Raw genomic sequence first — 23895 nt, 5'->3', positions numbered from 1 at the left:
ATACTAGTTAACTTTGTTCACTGTCTATCGGCTTGAAACAAAGTTGCCCTTTTCTTTTGACATTATATCAATATAAAAAGACCAAAAAAAAAAAGAAACTAGGAATTCAGTGAATACAAAACATTACAATCAGATGATACTCACTGCCATACACGTTGTGAAGGAACGCACTGCTTGTTTTGTGCCACAATAAACAGATGAGGTGTAAGAAGTTTTCAATCCTTTAAGAAAAAGATAATGATCAAGTAGTAAATTTATGTATGATATCAATAGACAGCTTCACATAATAACAAATTTCAAAACATAAGTAGTTTTCAGAAGCATAAAGTCACAGTAGCTGGAAGTTATCCTCGATATAGTTGTATTGGACGGAATGTCATAACTGATCCATCAGACGTCATAAACATTTTTTAAAAATATTTTCAGAATCAAGTTTCAAGATAAAAAAATCTATGAGAACCCAAAACATATGCGGGTCACCTAAACTCAAATAAATTATCGCTTTTACGAGGAACAACTAATATACTGCTGTTCAATTTAGTCACATTTAATTTTTTCTGGGTAAAATAAAAATGTTTTAAAAATGTTTCCTTGAAATTTTGGTTGAAAAGAATCCAAAATCGGTAGAAAAAAAAATATGAGTCTTACGAAATTTTGTTCTCAGAAAAATCTGAATATATGTATAAAGCAATGTATAAAGATGACTGGTTTAAACAATTTCACCATATGCAGACAGTGTTTATCCCAGCTTCAGTAGTTTTAAATAGACTATAACAGTTGCTTTCCCCAATTTGGACAAAACACAGTCCATTATAAGCCACTTTTCACCTTTATAAAAACTGAGGAAAGAGCTTTTCCCAAGGACTCAACTTTAAACTCCCCACAGTTGGATTCTAACCTTTGAACTACAGGTCACTAGCTGAGTGTGATACCATTAGAACTAGATAGAAAGCCACACGGATAAAGATACTGTAAAAATAAATTTAATAAAATAATTGCAAGCAGTAACAGCCCTGTGAAAAATTTATGAGATAAAATAATCATTTGAAAAAGAAAGAAAAAATTCATTTAACTATTTCCCCTTTTGTAAGCTCACTTTTTATTAATGGAAAGTAATTAACAAAAGACCTCAGCTAGAAGTTTGTTGAAAACAATGGCAAAATGTAATGGGGCAAGTAATCTCACGATTGGACTGGTAAATCCTGGAAAACAGAACAGTCAAATTTGTATTTCCCATCAATCTCAATTCAATAACTTTTAGGTCAGCAGACCAATCAACTAAATCTTCTGACATTTTGAAATTCTACAAAATAAAAAAAAATTGAGCTTCATATAGCGCAATATCCACTAAATGTGCTCAAAGCGCTTTACAAGGGGTCCATGGTCAACAGCAGCATTTAACATGTAGGACAGGACATGGACGCCTGTTAGGCGATATTACAATTTTTCGGACAAAGACAACGCTGTTAATGGCCAGGTGCTCATTTTACACCTGAGTACGGTGAGAGAATGTGAGTAAAGAGCCTTTTCCAAATTACTCAACTATGCGCCGAGCACGAAGCTCGAACCCAGGACCTTCTGAGCCGAAAGCGAGTGTCATACCACTAGACCACATAACCGCACAATTAAGGTGATTGAAAATAAGATTTCAAAGGTAAAGGAGATTTCAGAGGGGAGTCTGAAAAAATCTAAAGTTGACTGTAAAAAGTCACTCTAATAATGTAAACCTTTCCCAGTAACTTTGACTTCATACAGCAGCAGTTTCAATTACAGGAATATAACTTTTTGACTATGCCACGGTAGAAGCTTAAAAATAGCACAGAAATTTTTGAACTTACTGTCTCAAATCGTGTGAGTGAACCTACCAAGTGTGAATCATCAACGATGTTTCACAGATCAGGAAACTTTGCCACACTATAAAGAGCAACATCAGAGCAAAGCATTAGGCTTAATTTTATCTTTAAAACCCTTTTTAAAAAAAACTTTTCACAGGACTGAAGAAGCTTGAGAGATCAATAGTAAACCAATACTGCTCAGTTGGGAGTTCATATTATAGTCAGAAGATTTACAGGTCTGCATTGTAGAATACAGGAAGGATTCAAATTGTACAATTATTGGTACTTCCTTACCTAAAAGAGAACTTATATTGATGATTCGACCACCTTTTCCACCTTTATCCTTCCTCATGTGCTCCATGGCTATTTTACTACCTCTAACCATGGCCATCTGTAAATTATAATGTATGCATAGTTAAGTAATGCAGCAGTTTGTTTTGTTGTGGTTGTGAATTTTTCAGTTTGTATTTGTTTTTTCGTTTGTTTGCTTGTTTGTTTTGTTTTGTTTATTTGTTGTTTCTTTGTTGTTTTTTTTGTTTTTTTTTGTTGTTTTTTTTTTCTTGGGGGGGGGGGGGGGTTATCTTTTATTTAATTTTTGTTTTGTTGCTTGATTTTGTTTTAAACCAGAAAAAAAAAATCTAAATTTGTTTCAAACTAAATAAAAAGCAAGCTTTGCTGTTGCTACACAGTCCAAAGCTTGTAAATTTATTCACTATAAGACAGGAAAAATTCCAACCGACACATAGCAATGTCACTAGAATTTCAGTCCAGATCCGATTGATGACATTAAACAGTAGCCCCTATGTATTTTCTGTATCTTTAATTGGACAGTGGCAATTGCTTGCTTTTGTTTGTTTTTTTGGGGCAGGACGATGGAATATCTTAAAGCATTTTCCATCAGATTAAGCAGTCCACTACTACGGGGCGACAGAAACAATCTCACCAGAATTGAAAATACCTTTACATGTGAGAAAAGTGTTCTATTATTGAGCTATCAGGACCCTTTGGCATTGAATATTCCCCTATGATTACTCTACAGTAGCAAAACCAAAACAGTACATACATGTGCTATTTCTATTAAAGATGCCCCAGAAAAATGTTGAGTTCTTGAACTTTTTTGAAGTCAAAAACGTCTAAGGAAAATCAGTCTAAAATGAAATAAAGACTAGAGGCTTAAAGGATGATGCTACATAAGTGTGCAGTATTGTTATTGTTATTATCATTGTTATTATTATCATTATTATTATTATTATTATTATTATTATTATTATTATTATTATTATTATTATTATTATTATCATCCTCATAACAACATTTCTAAAATTTCCATTACCATCCCTCTCTTTCACTATTCGCCATATCACCATCACCATCCTCATCATACTCCATAAAATTATATTATTGTTTTCATATAAGTTATAAGAGGGAAAGCTTGAGCTTTTACACACACGCGCACACACACATACACACACATACATACACACACACACACACACTCTCTCTCTCTCTCTCTCTCTCTCTCTCTCTCTCTCTCTCTCTCTCTCTCTCTCTCTCTCTCGCTCTCTCTCGCTCTCTCTCTCTCTATTTTTATTTCAAGTCATAGAACCACTGTAGAACTTTTCCGGCATTATGGAGAATAAAGTCCTAGTAGAATTTTTTTTTTAATTAATGTATTTGACCCATCTACAGACCAAAAGGCTGTTATAAACAAAATCAATAACCTAAGGTCCGCCTTCAGGAAAGAAGTAAAGTAAGTGGAGATGTCCAAGCTATCTGTTGCTGGTAGGGAAGATGTTTATGAATCCATGTTGCGGTACTTTCCATATTTGACGTTCATTAAAGGTAAAAAAATACCTAGAGCAGAACTATCGAACTTGGACTTTGGAAATGCATTGCATTCTTTTAATGAGGAAAGTGATGTATGTAAATTTAATTTGTTTTCCATCAATTTGCAAGATAATACATGGATTGCTACAACTGACAACTATTTATATGTTGCACTGTGAAACCTTATTCTGGACCATTACAAAAATATGAACATATTATACATCGCATTTCCACAGACTTACCATGCTCAATGTGCTTCATCAAAGTTTCATTTAATACTCAGCAGGCCATATGGAACCATATTTTAATATCACGCAGTACCACTCGGTTGTTAGCAAAGCTACCAACTTGCCAAAATCCGTTTGGGGGACAATTGACATTCATTTCAGCGGCAATTCAGTGACGAATAAAAGTCTATTTAGAAACTATAGACAACTTCATATAGACAATTGTTAATGAACTCATGCGTATAATTTAAAACTATATTAGCATATTAGAACACTCAAAACAATCATTTCTTACCTATTTCCTCATATGTGATAGTTATAGTTATAGACGGTCTGTGTGGTAATGGCACAAAAGTACTCAAATAATACGGTATGTGTAAAAATTTACTGATTGATTAGAGACTAAAAAGGGGGGTCAAATAATAATAGAGGACACAGGCCTTGACAGTCTCAGAGCAAGGCACTGAATGGATGGATTTAGCCCTGAAGGACCCCCCCCCCCCTCACTCAACCGAACACACACCAAAGGTGGCATACACGTACACACACACACACACACACACATCGAAAATTAAATAGGGAGAGTAGTCCACACTACATAACAATACTAACGATAAATTGGTTATTGACCCCAGAGTACACAATAATACTACGGATATCTTATCTCGGGTCATTGACCCTAAGTATATAATAATGCAACAGTCATTGACCCTCCTAAAATATAATATTATTCCACATCAACTGCATACACTTTGATGTGACTAATCAGACACACAAAATGTGTATTGAATGACCATAGAGAACATAACAAAATAGACCAGCAACACTTTCGTGGCTTTTTAGGCCATTTCTGTTTGTCGGTGGCAAGCACAGTATTTCCGTGGCTGTCACGGAAGTTCCCTGACACTTGGCAGCTCTGTGTTAGGCTAACACTCTTACAATATCCATCGCCGCCTTTCGCCAGGTACTCATTCACACGAGTCAAGTGGAATAAAGTGTGCAAAGTGTCTTACAACATCAGATCAGAATTTTCCATGATCAATGTCCCCCCATCCAACAGCTTAACATCACTCGACGTCCATGACATGACTTGACACATCGCATCGTCAAGTCACCCATTCCATCATTTCATCGCTTATGTTAACAACACTTCATCATGTAACATAATAGTTGCTGCATTCCTAATAAATGTTTAATCCTAAATTTGAGTTTATTAATGTATGGATTAATACACAGACACAAACATATACACACACACACACGTATACATGTACACAATATTCCCAAGATTGACAACAGAAGTTGTTATGTCCCAGATCCGATGCGGAGCAATTAACTGTACATCTAAACGGAACTTCTTTCATCATGTTGGTTCACCGGTGGTCCACCGTGTAAGTATATCTGCCAGGCCATGGAAGAATTAACTGCACATCTAAAGGGGACTTAGCACATTGTAATTAAATGTACAATAAAGTTCATTATATCTTCTCTTACTTTACAACAAAAATTCTGAACTTACAAAGTTGATTTCTATCATTTTCTCCCACATTCCTTCATGTAATATTCCTGCATTGTTGATGAAAATATCAATATTTCCATAATGCAAAACAGCTGCATCAAAGGCTTCTGTAAATAGATAAAAGTGGATTTAATTTTTTTGTTTTGTTTAATCTTGTGTAAAATAATATACCCTGCTTTGATGACGACAATAAATGTAAATATTCTGATACCTTCAAAAATAATTGGCCTACAACACAATTAAATGGTAGTCAAAGTTACATTGTAAAAATAACTCTCCCTGGCAGAAACATTTCTTTAATAGATAACTCCAGATAAGAAAGTAAAGCTTATTTTAAAATAATAATTTGTATACCATGATTTTTCCATTTGTAAAGAGGCCATTTCAGAAAAGTCCATCGTTGCAAAATATTCATTGGTATTATTTTTGTTTAATGTTTGTCATAAAATCTGTTGAATCAGTACTTTTTTTTAATAATCTGTATTAACGTATTTTTATGTGGTATGAGTTGTGAAAGTTGTATGAAGACTAATTTGGATAGTGCTAACGGACATCTTGTGGTAATTTTAAGCATTAATATTACCATTAGGATACAGTCTGGTAACTTTGCCATTGGGTAAATTCGCTGTAACCCTCCATCCTCAAGAATTAATGCTTATTAAATATACCGTTGTTGATTTCACAAACTATCATAAGCGACATTTGGTCACTTTAATGATATATTATATTATATAAATTGCAATGCTGGGAGGCAAGCTGGAAAATGGAATTTCACCCCAAAAAGTGTCATGTCCTCAGGGTGACAAACAAAAAGAAAAACAAAATCGACTCCCACTATGAAATCCATAACTAAGCCCTACAATATGTAGAGAATGCAAAATACCTCAGCGTGACCCTGAACAGTAATATGAAGTGTAAGAAGCATATTGCCAACATAGCCACTAAGGCTAATAGAACCATGGCCTTCCTCAACAGACATATCCGCCACTGCCACCAATCTGTGAAAAAGAAATGCTATGAAACACATGTCAGGCCCATACTGGAATATAGTAGCTCAATGTGGGACCCAAACACATCACAAGAAATCAATGAGCTAGAAAAAGTCCAACGTCGGGCGACCAGATCAGTGGAAACTATGAGCGGGATATGAGCATAAAACTCAAATCATAAAATATCTCCAATGGAAAACGCTACATGAAAGACATTCCATCAACAAACTCCTTATATTCCACAAAGCACAAAACTGAAAACTCAAAATTCCAACTAGCCATTTGAAACAGAACAACAATAAAACAAGAAACTTGGCATTTAATTTTGAAATCCCCCACTCAAGAACAAACCATCATCTTTACTCTTTCTTCCCCTCCACCATCCGACTTTGAAACTCCCTACCAACCAATTGTAAACAAGCCCTTTCGACTGATGACTTCAAAAAAGCGCTCCCTGCTTCCCTCTAAAACCCCTGTTACTGAAAAACCATACAATCTTCAGCCTGAAGCTTTGGCCTTAATGGAAGAAGTATAGGTTTTGTATTAATCTGATAAAACAACTAAAAGCCTGTAGTGGTTTTGGGATAAATGATTTTGGCACATAAAATATGAAAAACCTCCATTATTATACACTCTGTCGATGCAAGGGTAATGTTAGTTTTTACTAAAAAAATGTGATTGACGATGTCAGAAAACAATTAGATTTACAATAAAAAAGAATTACCAATCAAAACTATATATCAGGTTTGTACTAATTACAAATGAAAGCATAAACTGTCGCCATGATACTGGGCCACGAACCTTGGAAGTTTGCTCCATTAGTTACATCAAAAGGAAAAAATCTCACACGATCCTTTCCATATTTTTGTTGAAGTTCTTGTGTAACAGCTTTTCCAAGTTCTTCATTAATATCACCAAAAAATACCTGTATACAAGTAAATCGAGAATATTAATGTTTAAAAGAATAAAAAATAAATAAAGCAAATACATGCATTTAACTATTTTCATGTTAAATAATGGTTGGAGTTAGACAGGGATGCATACCTTTCCAAATATTTAACGAATATCTGGAAAGAAAGAATATTACAAAGAAACCCTCCAGAACCATAAATCATCTACCATTACTGGAGACAAGCAAATATGTAACTTACATTTTGATGATGACATTGACCTTATCACACATTGTGAACAAGAATTACATACTCTAATAAACCTTCTCAAGTAGGTGTCATCTATGTTTGGTATGGAAATCAACATGGATATATCACAGATTCTCAATCCGTTCCAATTCCAATTTTTTTTGCATGTGGGCTTAGATTCTAAGTGACATTACAAATTTTTAATACTGATAGTGATAGACCAGTTTTTTCACAATGCCGAATTCCTTTGATCTTTTCACCGTTTGCAATAAAATATGACTTAAACATTTCAATGTTTACAGTAATGGTTTGTTGATTCATTCCCATGGGGAAAATATTTACAACAATTTACATTCAGTGGCGTAACTTAGCAAATAATTTTGGGTTGTATGAAATAGTGTTTGAAATAGTGTAACAATAAATATCATTTACTAGTACTTAACAGTGTTGAAAAAATGCTAACAGCATTTATAATTTATCTCTTCCCTGGTGGACACGGACATGTAATATATTGGATGACACAAGCAGCCCGTGAGGTACTTATACATTTTTTAGACAAAGTCACTGATGTAAAAAAAAATTATTTTTTTTAAACAAACAGAGGGTCCTCCGAATTTTTACGCCCATCTTTGATAGGACAAGGAAAAATGCCTTTCACAAAGACATAATCCCCAACTGACTGTTTAGCAAGACAACTCATAAATGTTGTACAAAACCCACTGGTCACCCATCGAGCAGGGCACATGTTTGCCATTCTTGAATTATGTTCACTGGGGAGGGGGGGGGGGCTTTGAATGTGATGATGTGAAATGTCACTGAATCTAAACTTCTTTATCAACAGATTCCATGTAATGTTTGTAAAGAATAACCTTTCAAAGGAACCGTAGTTTTCAAATACTAGAGGAGCATATCAAAATGACATAATTATTAATCAATTTGTCCTCTCCACTCTGAGTTCCTGGTTGTGGGCAATCTAATAATATTGCTAATCGCCCCATGCCATGAAAAAGAATTCCACACTGTGGCTGTAGGATATTTGTATTCTGGTTGTGTGATCACCTCATCAATAGAAACTTTATGACCATAAACTGAAAAGTTGGGTATGGAATTCCCCCACCTTGCCTTACTGTAACCGATGAAGAAAATAAAAATTGGCTTTATGTCACTAACAATTCTTGTGTTTGAGCCAATTTTCAATAAAATCCCTCAGAAGGTTGTAAAGATATACACATCAACGCGTGCGCACCGGATATGGAACGGACTATAATCAACAGCCAAAGCTAAAATCACCATAAATGGTGAGATGATGTAACAGCAGGTTTGACGTGATACAAGTTGATAGAAAAGGCCAATGATTGAAATGAGTGGCACCAGAATAAGAAAGCTGCAACCCGAAAAAAGGTGACCATCTGGTCAAGGGAATGAGTGAGTGAGCGATGCTGAATAATGTCAGGCTGGAGGGGAAAGGGCAGAAAAAACGCCTAAAAAACTTGTTTTCAGTTGTCCAAAAAAAATTGTCTATTTTGTGTTTTAAATACCAAAAATATTAATATGGTAAGCTGACATTGAGTCCTTATTAATGCTCTATATGGCTTTGTACTTTGAGAGTTAACTGTCTCAATATAATCTTAATATTTCCACACACACACACACACACACACACACACACACACACACACACAAATCTGCTACGCTATTTCTCTCACTATTACTTACATTTGCCCCTTCCTCAAGAAACTTTTGAACGAATCCTTGCCCTAAACCCTCAGCACCTCCAGTTATAAAGGCTGTCTTCTTCTCCAGACTCATTATTGTTGCCTGTTGACATTAAAACATTTATATGGTCAAAGTTTCAATATGATATCTTAGAAATAACAAGAAGCTTAGTTGCAATTTTCAAACTCACAGCTTCAATCAGCCTGTTACCCCTTTGATTTCAAGAATAAAGGTCACAGTTTGACGCTTTTTGGGTCAAATCGTAAATATCTTTTTCCATAAAATCCTTTAAATACTCGTTTTCACAAGAATGAGAGTGTAAATTTCTCTTTGTTTTATTTGAATTATATACACAAAACTTGTATAATGAAATCCTCAGGACTGTGAAAATTAGTTTGATGTGATTAATGGATGAAACAGATAAGTGTACGAAGAAAAATATCGAAAAAAAAACAACAACTAAAAACAGGATCTTCAAAAATCATATCTTAAAGCTGAGGGTTTGTAAAATGCAAGTTTGTTACATAGATACGAGTTGGAGTGTGGCCTACCGATTTAATTCATGATACTACCATTATATAAATTATGTTTGAAAACTCAGCAGCTAACCAAAGGGCATTTGTAATCCTGTGATTTGAATCAAACGTACAAAGTGTCACTTTACCTTTTTTTTTAAATTCCCCATTCCAGTCTATATAAAGGAAACTCTCATTTTACGATTCCTTCTCTTTATTCTATTTTCCCCCTTCTTTATTACACTCACTAACTAGCACTACCATCCCTGCACAGTAAATAATAATTATATACAAATAACCAATTGTGTTATAGAACGAAATATATTTGTCAAAGTCTCATGCATTAAATGGGTTACTATGTGCTGAATTTGTTTATTATTGCAAGATTATATCAGATCCCTGTCATAACGAGGGAGATGAAGAGAAAACAAACAAGATCTTTTTATTTCATTAAATGACGTTAAGGTGTAATGCCGTTCATTGTGTCACTTGGAAACAGCAGTTTAGTTTTTCTGGATTTTTTGTTAAAATTCAAATGGATCTTACCAAACTATGTTAAAATATTCAGAAAAGTAAATTAATAACTTCCAAAATCACATACAATGTGATGTGTTCACACACGAAGGAAAACAGCCTCTTGGAATGGGAACCTGTGTCTGATCGTATCATTACTGCACGATTCTTTTCTCATTTCCAGAAAGTGTCCCTTGTCATGTGCTATGCCCCCACAAACACAGCAGACCACATTTTATGCCCAACTACAGGCAGTTGTAGATAAGATCCCAAACAGAGATATGCGAAATTTCATGGGGAATATGAATGCAAAGGTAGATAGAGAGTATGAAATGAGAAAGCATGTTATCAGCCAGATGAATGAGAATGGAGAACTTTTGGCTGACTTCTGTACTACAAACTCAGGATTGGCAGCACACTTTTCCCACACAAGCGTTGCCATAAAGTTACATGGGTGTCTCCAGATCATCAGACAGAAAACCAAATAGACCATGTCATGGTGAGACAACGGTACAGAAGCTCATTACTAGATGTACAAACTAGGCGAGGCGTAGACATCAGTTCAGACCATCACCTTGCTGCAAAGATCATGATGCGACTGTCGACAAAAAAAAATTTCAAACCCTAGAGTAAAATATGATACCAACAAGCTGAAACAACAAAACACTAAAGTAACATTTTGGATTTCACTCCAAATCTGCTTTGAAGTGCTTCAAACACTTGAGCCCGAGGAAACAGATACAGCATGAACTATTCTGAAAGAGGCCATACTAGGGACATGTGAAGAAGTGCTTGGAAGACCACAACCCAAAAAGAAACCATGGATCAGAGAGAAGACATAGCAGGAAATTAGAAGAAAGGAGAAGGGCGAAACATACAATGAACAATGCCAAAACTAGATTCCAAAAGCAAATGACAGCGACCAGATAAACTACAGTGGCTAATACATTGAAGAAACAACTGCGAGCAGACAAACAGTCCTACATAAATTAAATTGCTGATAAAGCGGAGGAAGCTGCAGGGAAAGGAGAGATCTTAAGCCCTCTCACCACCCCCAGATTGTTGAGCAGTAAAAAACAACCCAAATAGACCTGTCAGAGACAGGGAAGCTAATCACATCAATAGAAGAACAACTCAAAAGATGGAAAGAACACTTCCATGAAGTGCTTAACAGACTACCCTCAGTACTAAGACCACACCTGAACCCTGGAGAACCCCTCAATATCAATACAGGTGAAATCACAAAGACAGAGATCTGAAGGGCACTTGGCAGTCTGAAAAACGGGAAAGCTGCTGGCACAGAATCATCCCTGCTGAAGCCTTGAAAGAGGGAGGAAGCCTAATTGCCGATCAACTCCATCACCTATTCAACTTGATCTGGACAAATGAGGAAATAACATCTGATTGGAAGAAAGGCCTGCTAGTAAAGTTACCCAAACATGGCGATCTGTCCCGAGGAATCACCTTGTTGTCCATACCAAGCTAAGTGCTCACAAGAATCATGCTTGACAGGATGAAAGTTACACTGGACAAAGCACTATGAGAAGAGCAGGCAGGCTTCAGAAAAGAATGGTCATGCACAGACCACATTGCAACTTTAAGAATCATTGTTGAGCAGTCAATTGAGTGGCAATCGTCCCTATATGTAGCAAAGACTATGAAAAATGTTTTTTTCTCTTTTTGAGGAAAATTTTTGTCTGAAATCAAAGCCCTATCTCCACTGAGTAAAAATGTTTTTGAATTTTGAAAATCCATTCATAAATAAAAAAGTTATGCAGTTTCAAAGGTGTCATTTATTTGGATGACTCACAAAGAGAAAAAAATACCGAAAATATGGGACGCTTTTTCTGCGTTTTATTCTGGTTTGTGGCTGTATCTCGCTTAATACGTGGAATTAGATGTTAAAACTTGGCAATTTTATGGCAAAATTATCAGAAAATATGATGAATACATCAGAAGAGTTCTAACTTGTATAGTTTTGGAGCTGTATGGCTAGGGTTAACTATAATTTTGTTTTAAAATATACATAATATTGATCATTTGGAACTTTTCCGAAGTGTAATTTTGTGTCTACAACCCATACAAATGACACGAAAAATGCCTGCTAAATTATTATCAACCAGTCCAGTGAGACCATGGCTTATGTTATTTCTAGTATTTATTTGAGAGAGAGAGAGAGAGAGAGAGAGAGAGAGAGAGAGAGAGAGAGAGAGAGAGAGTGTGTGTGTGTGTGTTAATCTACTATCCCTATGACATAACAATGAAACAATGCCTTAATTTTAAAAAAGCGCGCGAGGATTTGTGTCGTCAGTCACCGCGAACAAGTTGCCAGATGGCCACGTGTGTGGCCAAATATATAATTTTGTTTCTTTTATTAAATTTTATTCATCTATTTTTGTCTCAGTGACATTTATCCTAGTCTATTCAATTTTCTGTTTGTTAAAATTTAGTTCATATTAAGTGGGCCAGTCTTAATAGTGAAAGCCATATGATTTTCTATTTAGCCACTTTTGAAGTCGAATTTGGTCAGGTTATAGTCTAGCCATCTGGCAGCATTGCCTCGCTCACGTCATTTTCGTGTCGTGCGATGAGGGAACAAAATGGCCGTCTCCATATTTTCACTCATTGAAATGCAAATTGGGTTGATGTTTTGTGAGAATACGGGAAAAGTACTTATCATAATCCAATGAAATTTGAAATATAAATAGAAGAAATGTGCACATATAACCTTGTGAGCGACAAAATCTCTCCTCTTTGTAGTTTTAGAAATATTGTACTCCAAAGAGTAGTAATCTATTCTTAACGGTCTTCTGGTAATCGTACGAGTTTTGTCGCTTGACATAATCTAAAATGACCTCTTTTCTAACTGTGTGCCAACTTTCAGTCAAATTCATCGATAAACAGCGTCGTAAATAATTTTTTAAAATAGCATGTACGGAATGGCTTCGTCCCATATTTTGTCGCGAATTTGGGAACTTCGTGAGCGAAAAAGAGGCCCAAAGATTTGTGCGGGATAGTCCTTGCTACTATATGTAATAGAAAAAGCATCTGGAGCATCCTTCTCCACTACGGGGTGCTGGATAAGTTTGTAAACATAATCAAACGACTTAATGATGGTTCTCCTGCCAAATCATCCATAATGGTCGAAGTCATGGCTATAGAAGAAATAGCTCAGCGAGTTGGTCTCAAGATTAGTGAAGAGAAGACAAAACTACTGTGCATAACTGCCAAATAAGAATCCCAAACCACCATCTCTGGCACAGCAATAGAAGATGATGAAGAATTTACATACCTTGGCAGCAAAATATGGAAAGCTTCCAGCATATCCACAAACACCAAGCTTAAAATATTTAAAACCAATGTTAAAGTTAAAGCAGTTCTGCTCTATGGGTCAGCGACTTGGCGAACAACCTTGACCCCATCAGCCAAGATACAAACTTTTGTCATTCGCTGTCTTTGAGGGAGGCAGCATGGCTCAGCGGTACGGTCTTTGCTTCGTACCCAAAAGGTACCAAGTTCGATCGCCCGCCGCTGCGCTGTGTGGCCTTGAGCAAATCACCTCGCCCTAGCTCAATTTGCAGCACTGCACTGCAGCTGACGTCTGGGTTATTCCAGTCTTCCCTTGGAATAGACCCTAGAGAATAATTTCCCCTATGGGATGAATAGAGGGAATTTTTAAATTTTAAATCCTCAAGTTCAATTGGTCTGACAAAGTGCCCAATGCTGACCTTTAGACAAGAACAAACAAAGAACAAACAGATGGCCAGGTCAGGCATAGAAAGTGGCGACGGGTTGGCCATACCCTGCGGAAGGAGCCCTGTAATATAACCAAGCAGGTTATCAAATGGAACCCGTAGGGCAAGAGGAGACGGGGGTCGTCCAAAAACTGACTTGGAGGAGAAGCATTCACCAAGATTTGTGTGTTGTCATGGTCTAATGAGCTCAACTACATCCATGAAATAAAGATGTGATAAATAAGTATAGTATAAGGCCCCCAGAATTTACAAGTTACTTTTTTTGGGAGACATGCAGAAAGCTCCTACAACTTAGTATTCTTTCAATTTGTATTTTCACCGTTGATCTTTTGTCAGGCATTTATTTATTCAATTTGTCATCATATAGAAGCATTTTAAAAACTCTAGAACAAACCTTGATAGATTTGTGAAAGTTTAAAATTTCCTAATTTAACCATTGCTTTGATTCTCGACCGCCATTTTGATTTGTGAAGTATTGAAAGGTAGTGCAAAGCAGTCCGAGGGTTTTTTTTTTTTTTTTATTAGGGTTAGCTCGAGATCGGAGGATTTTTTTTCTATTAGGGTTAGTCATAAGTCTTAGCAAAGGTACCAGAATGTTTGTTTTTCCTATTAGGGTTAGTTAAAGGTACTATCTAGATTTTATTTTTTCTTGGGGTTAGTTGAGGGAATATTATTTGAGTCGTTTCCCTTTGTAGGAGCTTTTTAAAAAAAATTTAATCAGTGTTGCCGGTACAAATGAACTGAAGATCACAGCCGATAACTCAATACTACCCCCAGACCCCAACCCTAAATACCTCGGCATTACATTGGACAGACAACTAAATTATCGCAAACACATTGAGGGAACCGCAAATAAAATCGCAAAAAGAAACAGCCTGGTGACAAAACTCGCAAGTACAACCTGGGGAGCCTCACCACAGGTACTGAGAACGTCTGCTTTGGCACTGTGCTATAGTGTCAGAGAATACTGTGCCCCTGTTTGGATGAGAAGCCCACATGTAAACCGCACTGTTATCCGACTAACAGAATCAATGAGAATTATAACAGGATGTCTCAAGTCAACTCCAACTCAGTGGCACCACCAAGTCTTAGATGAAACGAAGCTAACCAAAGGATGCATGCAAGGATTGACGAAGCCACAGACAACATTCCCATAAAATCAATAATAAAGCAGGCACCTTCAACAAGACTCAAATCGAGAAGACCTTTCCACCTATCAAAAATGGCAAACTTCATTGTGGAGGAAAACTGGAGAGAAATGTGGAACAGGGAAACACCAAGAGGAAGAAACATCATAAAAGATCCAACCAAAAGAGTGCCTGTATTCAATAATGCCAGGAAATACTGGACTTCCCCAAATCGCCTCTTAACTGGACATGGCAGAACTGCATCAAATATGTGCGATGGAAACTTCGAAACAGTGATACCTGCTAGAAATGTCAGGCAGCCCCCGAGACCAGCGATCACATCGTTCTCCACTGCCCAGTCACTAAACTTGAAGGTGGCTACGAAACCGTCCTTAGGGCGGAGGAAGACTTTAGAAGCCGGGTTGACAAAATAAATTTAGAGGTGTAGCCATACGCTACTACTACAGTGTTGCCAGTTCTTTCATATGAAGTTGGTTTCAAGTGCGTGAGTTAAATTTAGAATTTTTGTTAAACTTAAACTCCCTCATAGAACTGTTTCTTTTTTTTTTTTTGGGGGGGGGGGGGGGATGGAGTTGTTTAGTTTTGTTTTTGTTCTGTCTGTATTGTTTTGATTTTGTTATTTATTTAGGCCGTTTTATATTAGAATACCAACCTCCCCACCCCCAAACCACCAGAGAGAGAGAGAGAGAGAGAGAGAGAGAGAGAGAGAGAGAGAGAGAGAAAGAGGGAAGAGAGAGAGGGAGAGAGAGAGCGACAGAGGGAGAGAGAGAGAGGGAGAGAGAGGGAGAGAGAGAGAGAGAGAGAGAGAGAGAGAGAGAGAGAGAGAGAGAGAGAGAGAGAGAGGGGTTATTTTTATTTGTTTTTGTTTTTAGCTTTCATCTTTTAAAAAAAAAATTGTTCTTCAGTGAATCGACCCTGCAAGCCAAAGCTTTTTTTTTTTCCCGGTGGTAAATCAGTAAGACTTACTTGCACTTATTTTAAAAAATAAGTTCAAAGTCGAGCAAGAACAAATCTAAACGACATCAACGTATGAACAGTTTTGACACAGCTGAATCTGAACATGATTCTATCTCTCAATGGCAGTTTGGCAGTTTATAGGTGCAATGGCAGGATTGTCAGAAAAAGTTAAGAAGCCAAATCAACTACCAACCCCAAGATGCCAACTGGACACAAAGAGTTTTGAATCGAATCGGGAGCCCAAGAAATGGGAGCAATATTACGATAATACAGTGTTTCTTTTTTACGAAATACGCCGAAACCCGACAAAGTTATGGGCAGTAGTGAGGAGTGAACCAGGGTCTCAGGAAAGTGCACACCAGTGGGGACTGAACCTGGGACTATAGGAGGAGGAGGGTGTTTCTTTTATACGAAACCAGCCAAAACCGACCAAAGTTATGGGAAGTGGGCAGCAGTGGAGAGTGAACCAGGGACTCAGGGAAGTTTACGTCAATGGGGAGTGAACCTGGGACTATGGGAATAGGATATCAGAGGGAAATAAACCTGGGACCATGGGAGATGGATACCAGTGGGAATTGGGGCCGGACTCTGGGAGGTGGGCACCAGAGGATGATGAACCTGAGACAAAAGGAGGTGGGCACCAATGGGGAATGAACCTGGGACTAAGAGAGGATGATACCAGTGGAGAGTGAAACCGGGAATATGGGAGATGGACACTAGAGGGGTGTGAAACCAGTAAAGATTTATTTTTTTCGAAACATACCAAAACCTTCCAAAGTTATGGATGGGATGTGGCACCAGCGGGGATTGAACCAGGGTCTCTTATTAAGTAAAGAGCAGTGTAGCAAAATAGATGTGGGTAATAGGCGCTATATAAATTCATTATTTGTTATTATCTAATTTTATCAATTCCGTATAAGCCAGAATTTTCTTCCACTTGGGTGTCATATTCTACTGTTTGATTTATTCTCGGCATGTATTATTTGCTGGCTTTTTTTTAGAAGCAGTCGCCGAACTTTATTTTTCCTTTTATACAAAGCATATTAAAACTGATGAATATATTCATCAAATATCATTAAACAATTGTTGTTTTTTTCATCGATTGCATACGGTTGTGCACGTAATTATATGCTGTTAGCAACGAAAAACTCGAGGAACAGAATTTGAAAGATAAATGTCAATGGTCAGCGGATAAAACTGATGACATCAGAGGTCTTATCCGCCCAAAATTAAATAAAACATGGTGCGCGAGTTAGTATGTTGGCTTCAGAGTTTTGAACCACCGATAGTGAAAGTCGGGACTTCAGAGTTTTGATATGCACTAGTCAGTGCCGCGCTGAGGACCGGTCCCAAGAACCGGTCCCATGGTTCCTTAGCTGAGAACCGAGGACCGGTTCCAAAGTGGAGAACCGTTGGCGGTTCTCACTTTTTAAACCTTTCTATGTTTACGGTCCCAGCGATTCTCGTTTTCTTTACTACCTTTTCTCGGTTCTTTGCCTTGGTCGTTTGCTTCTCTTCCACCAATCACCCACTAAATTAAACTCATGACGTAACTATAGTACTCTAGTCGGCCATGCACCAACTCCCTCTTGCACATACGATGAACTCTCTCCTCGCTGTTAAACTGCCCTCTCGTGTGTGGGGTGGAGGAAGTAGGAGTCGCGTGACGCCTTGGACGATTCCATTATTCGGGGTAAATTCCAAAATTTACTACACATTAATTATCGCAATGACAATGATCTATGATGACGACATCACCCCTCTTCTCTACTGGGTTATTCTTTGAAATGAATGTGACTACTATAAGATGTGTGTGTTTCTGTGTTTGTGTTTCGAACCTAGCAGGTCCGAATTTTTATTTCTTTTGTCTATTTGTTGTCACCACTCCTTTCTATCGCATTGTTTTCATTTAATAATACAATAATATTTAAATTTCGTTTGGTGTTTTAACTAATCAAAGAATATGAGTTTCACATACTATAGCTTTCTTCAAAAATAACAATTATAACGTCTGTATTTTTGAAAACCCCATTAGAATATTTTGGGGGCCCCGATAGCTCAGTTGATAGAGCACTCTCTTTACACGCAAAGAGACCGAGATCGATCCCGGGTACAGTCGAGATTTTTTTCTGATCTCCCTACCCAGCAGTGAATGGGTAGCTGGGTCAGTTAGATCTAGCGAAAAGTACTTTGCGATAGACTGGCGTCCTATCCAAAGGTAGAAATGTAAAAGATAAAAAAGGGAATGGAGAGGAAAAAAGAAACAAACTCTTCCCTTACTTTTGGTCCAGGATGCCAAAGACACAAAATATTAACAATCCCTTTTCCTTAACTCCCTAACATTGACCAGACCCGTTCCATCAATCTTCGCGGGCACACACACACACACAGACACACACACACACACACACACACACACACACACACTTAATGTTCATGTTTTGAGGCAACAAGCTGTCTCCGCTCTCACTTCTACTTAGCGGTTCTACTGCCATCTAATGCAGGCACGATTCCCATGGTGTGACGGTCCGACCGATTTCTCGAGAATGTAAAATGTTGAAAAAGAATCGGTTCTTGGAACTGGTTCTTGCGGTTCTCATTTCCCAAGATCCGTAGAACCGCGGTCCATAAGCATGCTTGAGACCCCGCGGCACAAATATGCACTATAGACTTTTAAGGACAATGTCTCCTGAACCACAGTAGTCTAAGCACCGAGCGCAATTGTTTTGTTTTTCTCTTTTCTTCAAATCATTTTGAATTTGAAAAAAAAATGTATCTTTAACTCAGCATTGGTTAATTAATATCCCCTGGGGCAAAGATTATGTTCCAATGGTGAAACTTTTGGGAGCGACAGTAAGTTTATTTTTAAAATTATGTCTTGAGAATATGATGTTTTAATTCAGAATTTTTGCTATATAATCATTCAAACTGAACCTTTGAAAATTCAAATGCGTCCAACCTAGGAAAGATATTACCGTGAAACATATATGAATAAATAAGTATGTTCCCTAATACAACATTCTTACTTTTAGAAAAAATCATGTTTTTTTGTTTGTTTGTTTGTTTTTCATTTTGTGACATTTAAGGGCTAATACCTCAATAAAAGCATAAAAAACTGGGGTATGAGAAAGGGTCGAGGAATAGGGGATATGTTTCTCAAATAAACCTTTGAAAAAACATAGCATAACAAATTATTTTGTAGTTCTTAAACATAATAGTCTAGTATTATTATTATTATCATCCTCAAGTTCATAAATGCAAAACCGTTTTGCTCTCGTTTAACCTTTACTACGCAGGTCTATGAATGACACCGATTTATTTGTCTTTGACTAAGACAAAAGAAGAAAAAAGAGCGAGCAATAAACGTTGTTGAATATCGCATGGCATTGTCCTGCCATCAAAAATATTCACGTGAGAACAAGCTAATGAAATTCGTTTGGTTCAAACGTAGTTTGATGAATTATATTAATGAAATGAAATCCATCATAAACGGATCATGAAGGACTGGTTGTTATAGACGTCTAGTTCTAACTTCGAGAAAGATGAACCAATAATCGTTCAATTTGTCATTGCTTTAAATATCATCAATATTTTAATCCTTAACAAGCGTGGTTCGGTTTCACGCTTATGACGTCTTACCGTTCTCATCTAAAGAGCAATATATCGGCGATACCACTCGGACTTAATTAAACCCCGGGTCATGAGGCAGTGAAAACTAGTGCCGCGCTGAGGACCGGACCGAGGACCGGTCCCACGGTCTTTTAGCTGTGAACCGTGGTCCAGTCCCAAAGAGGAAGACCGCCGGCGGTCCTCACTTCTTATCACCTTTCAACGGTCTCGCGCCATACTACTTCCCCAGCGATTCGTTGCCTCGGTCCTTTGCCTATCTTCCACCAATCACCACCCATCCCACTTAATTAATCGCACCCACCCCCCTTTGCCATACACTAAACGACACAGACGACCATAGAGGCAGACGACCACCTCCCTCCACTCCGCAAACCGCCCTTTCGTGTGTGAGATGGGGGGAACAGGAGGCGCACGCCTTGGACGATTCCATTATACGGGGTAAATTTCAAAATTTACTACACCATAATGATCGCAATGACAATGATCTATGATGAAGGCATGACCCCTCTTCTCTAATGGGTTATTGTTTGAAATGTATGTGACTACTAAAGATGTGTGTGTGTGTGTGTGTGTGTGTGTGTGTGTCGAACCTAGCAAGTTGCAAGTCTGATTTTTTGTTTTCTTTTGTCCATCTCTTGTCGCCACTCCTTTCTATCGCATTGTTGTCATTTAAAATAATACAATAATATTAAAATTTCGTTTGGTGTTTTAACTAATCAAGTAATATGAGTTTCATTAGTTTCTTCCGTCCAAAAAACCCAGTTATAACGTCTGTATTTTTAAAAGGTCCAATAGAATATTTGGGGACCCCGATAGCTCAGTTGATAGAGCACTCTCTTTATACGCAAAGGGCCAGAGATCGATCCCGGGTGCAGTCGATTTTTTTCTGAATCCCTGTCTACTCAGCAATGAATGGGTAGCTGAGTTTGTTAGATCTGGCGAAAAGTCACCATCGACCCCTCTTATCACCTCATCCACCCCCTCTTATTATAACTTCACGTCTCTCTCTTACTCTTCAATGCTCGCTGCCCTCTAATGTGTGTGTGTGTGGGGGGGGGGGGGTAGGAGTTGCGTGTGTGTATCAACGCCACGAACAACTCGATCAACGCCTTGGGCGATGCCATTATCTCCGTTAATGGGGATAAATTTCAAATTTTATTAAATTATCGAAGTAACAATGAAGTACGGTGAGCAAATAAAAAAGGCATCACCCCTCTTCTCTAATTAGGTTACAATTTGAAATGAGTGTGACTACTCCGTGTGTTTTACTCCTGTAGGCCACGGTTTTCATCGTGTAGCGGTCTTTAACGGTTCAAGAATGAACGGACCGGTCTAGAGACCGGTCCTTGCGGTCTTCATTTCCCAAGGACCGTAGGACCGTGGTCCTTAAGCTTGCCAAGGACCGCCCCGCACTAGTGAAAACGTTGGAGATTAATAATATCATTAAATAATGAGAGTATTATTTTCGCTTTGCAGAAATGTAGACCTGCAGTTTAAGGATTGATATAAGTGGGTTCTTTTGTTTGTTTATGTTTTTGTTTGTTTTTTTAAATTTTTGTTTGTTTGTTTTGTTTTGTTTGTTTTTTTTGTTGTTTATTTATGTTGTGTGTGTGTGGGGGGGGGGGGTGTGTGTTTTTTTTTTTTTTTTTTTTTTTTTTTTTTTTTTTTTTTTTTTTGTTTTTTTTTTTGGGTCTTTTGATTTCTATGGGGTTTTTTTTTTTTTTTTTTGGGGGGGGGGGGTTGTTTTTGTTTGTTTGTTTTACACTCCTTCATGGCCAAGGTGACAGTTAATTAATAATTTAGTACCGATGATTGACAATGATTGAATGTTTTCTGGGGTTATCTACCAATATTTAAACTCCATACGTGCCAGTTTCAGCAAGTAATCGTGCCTAACTTAAGAAGAGACCATCCTCTGTTGATTCTCAGTTGTAAGATTTCTTTGTATTTAATCGTTTCTCACTGTTATTCGATTGTAAAAGCAGATGTTGGAAATTGTGAGATTTCTTAGTTTAAGTTTTAGTACGAGAAAAAAATAATTATGTACCATTTGACAACATATAAAATCAAGGTAGCTGTGGGATATATGCTTGTTAGATATATATATATATATATATATATATATATATATATATATATATATATATATATATATATATATATATATTATATATACCAAAAGGAAAAAACGTGACTGTTTTTGTGGTCCTTATGAAAGTTCTTTTTTTTAAAGATCCTAAACTATTTTTCAAAGTTTGTATTTTTAAAATGATTTCAAGTCAGTCTTTCGAAACGTACTATCGTATACCGTTTGTTATTGTATTTATTAACAACTAAAAATAGTTTTGAGCCGGGAATTTTCCGTGTTGTGCATTGTGCCCATGAATTTTCTCATTTTTATAGAATACTGAATAACTCTTTACCTTGCGTAACACCTTACAGTTCTCTAAAGGATTCGAATATTCCAGTCAAAGTATTCAACTATGAAATTAGAAAAGCCAAGAATAATATACTTTATTTAATAATTATAGCAGTTGATATTTATTTAAGATCTTTCTCCTTTTAGAAAAAAAAACTATACAAACAATATTTCAACGAAGCAGTGTTAGTGAAGTGAAAAACAATTATAAAGGAAGGATAAATACTTCGCTCATAAAGTATTGGCATTGGTCCAAACCCGTATCCAGTTTCATAAATACAGACATTGATTGTCGTTGATTTAAAGTAACAATGAGAACATTGTTTTAATAAAGAAAAGAAAAAGGACAAGTGAATGAGTTGTATATGACCTCATAGTTATAATATACGATTTTGTTTTGTTTTGTTTTTGTTTTTGAAAACACACCAAAAATGAGGGTTATCAAAGATGCCAGTGATACCACTTATTATTTTTATCTTTTCGTGTTCCTTATTCCATATTTTTTAGCTGACTCTCTTGTTTTTGGATATGCTAAATCTGCATCATGGAGATTGATCAGTAGTGGAGATTTAAGAATGAAAACAATGGGTGTATCATGGACATCTACAACCCGTCTGGGATGTGCCCAAAAATGCCTGTTCAAATACATCGGATGTAACAGTTTCCAGTTTGATCCGGTCACCAAAATCTGTATTCCTGGATATGGTGTCATCAAAAGCTCGTCGACCGTGCCCCAATCCATATCGGGGCCATTTTACACCAGGGACATGAGATTTTGTGACCATATTATCGGATTTTCCCTCGTGGCAAAACATGGCATCGTTGTCTGTTTATATGTGTCACATGACAAATGTGACTACTTCGTGGCTAGAGACAAATGTAAACATTTACATTATGAAAGCACTTTGTACATGCCGAAAAATATGGAAAAATTGCTTATTCTCAGAGAAGAAATTCATGAAGAAACTTGGATCGGATTGCGAGAGCAGGCTGGACAATTCTACTGGGTGGACACCGAGTTGTTTCTGAGGGATACTCCATTTTGGCGTTCGGCATGGGGGCCGGGTGAACCGGACACACTTCCCCTCCTGTTCAGTGTTTGCACCCGCATCAAACCCTCCACTGGTCTATTACACGATACATATTACATTGGCATTTACAAATACGCTTGTGAAAAAATACTTTGAGTCGTGGATCATAATTATACTTTGATGACTCTTGCCAGGAAATCTTCTGTATTCCGAAAATCACTTTTTTAAATTGCTGCCTAAAAACTTTTACTTCGAAAATCTACCGATTAAAATGACATACTTCTCAAAAAATTCTCAAACTGGAGACTTCTGTAATTTTGGAGCTGTTAAACTAGTTGAGTATTATTGATTAATGTTTTAAGTAATATGTTTGAAGTAAGAGCTCCCTATTTGATTCAAAAATACTTTTAATGTGTTTCAGCACGACAGAGCAGTTGGTTTACTAGACATATTTCATAAATTACTTTCTGCTGATATTCTGGGTGGAGAGAATTGTGACCCACCAATTCAATCTGGTATTAAGTAAGGTTAGACCATACTCTGAAAATTATTACTCATTATTCAAATGTAAATTACAAATTTAATTCTGAATCCGAATCTGAATGTTACTCGAAGTCGACTCAATTCTGAGTATTTGTAATTCGAGGGGGGAGTGTTGAATGTTGCAGCCATTGC

The 23895-nt window shown here is 37.0% G+C and overlaps 1 protein-coding gene across 4 annotated transcripts in view; it reads right to left on the bottom strand.

The window, feature by feature from the left end:
• The window catches only part of LOC144972582 (15-hydroxyprostaglandin dehydrogenase [NAD(+)]-like), a 36144-nt gene that overhangs the window by 5507 nt on the left and 6742 nt on the right, over positions 1-23895 (bottom strand). Inside the window, exons 1-6 of one of the 4 annotated variants that reach the window (XM_078913958.1) lie at positions 16150-16273; positions 9253-9354; positions 7199-7322; positions 5409-5515; positions 2130-2226; positions 145-221 (exon numbers count right to left, since the gene is read on the bottom strand). In XM_078913958.1, coding sequence (XP_078770084.1) covers positions 145-221; positions 2130-2226; positions 5409-5515; positions 7199-7322; positions 9253-9345 — 498 coding nt within the window. In that variant the 5' untranslated portion in view covers positions 9346-9354; positions 16150-16273. Of the gene's footprint in view, positions 1-144; positions 222-2129; positions 2227-5408; positions 5516-7198; positions 7323-9252; positions 9355-14429; positions 14505-15462; positions 15545-16149; positions 16274-23895 lie in introns of those variants that run through there. The other 3 variants (XM_078913959.1, XM_078913960.1, XM_078913957.1) reach the window with 3 other exon arrangements.

Source organism: Berghia stephanieae, chromosome 5 (genome assembly GCF_034508935.2).
Source record: "Berghia stephanieae isolate SIO BIC M18660-M18661 chromosome 5, UCSD_Bste_1.3, whole genome shotgun sequence".
In the NCBI taxonomy this organism is placed as follows: Eukaryota; Metazoa; Mollusca; class Gastropoda; order Nudibranchia; family Aeolidiidae; genus Berghia; species Berghia stephanieae.
This window is presented reverse-complemented; position numbering and strand designations above follow the sequence as displayed.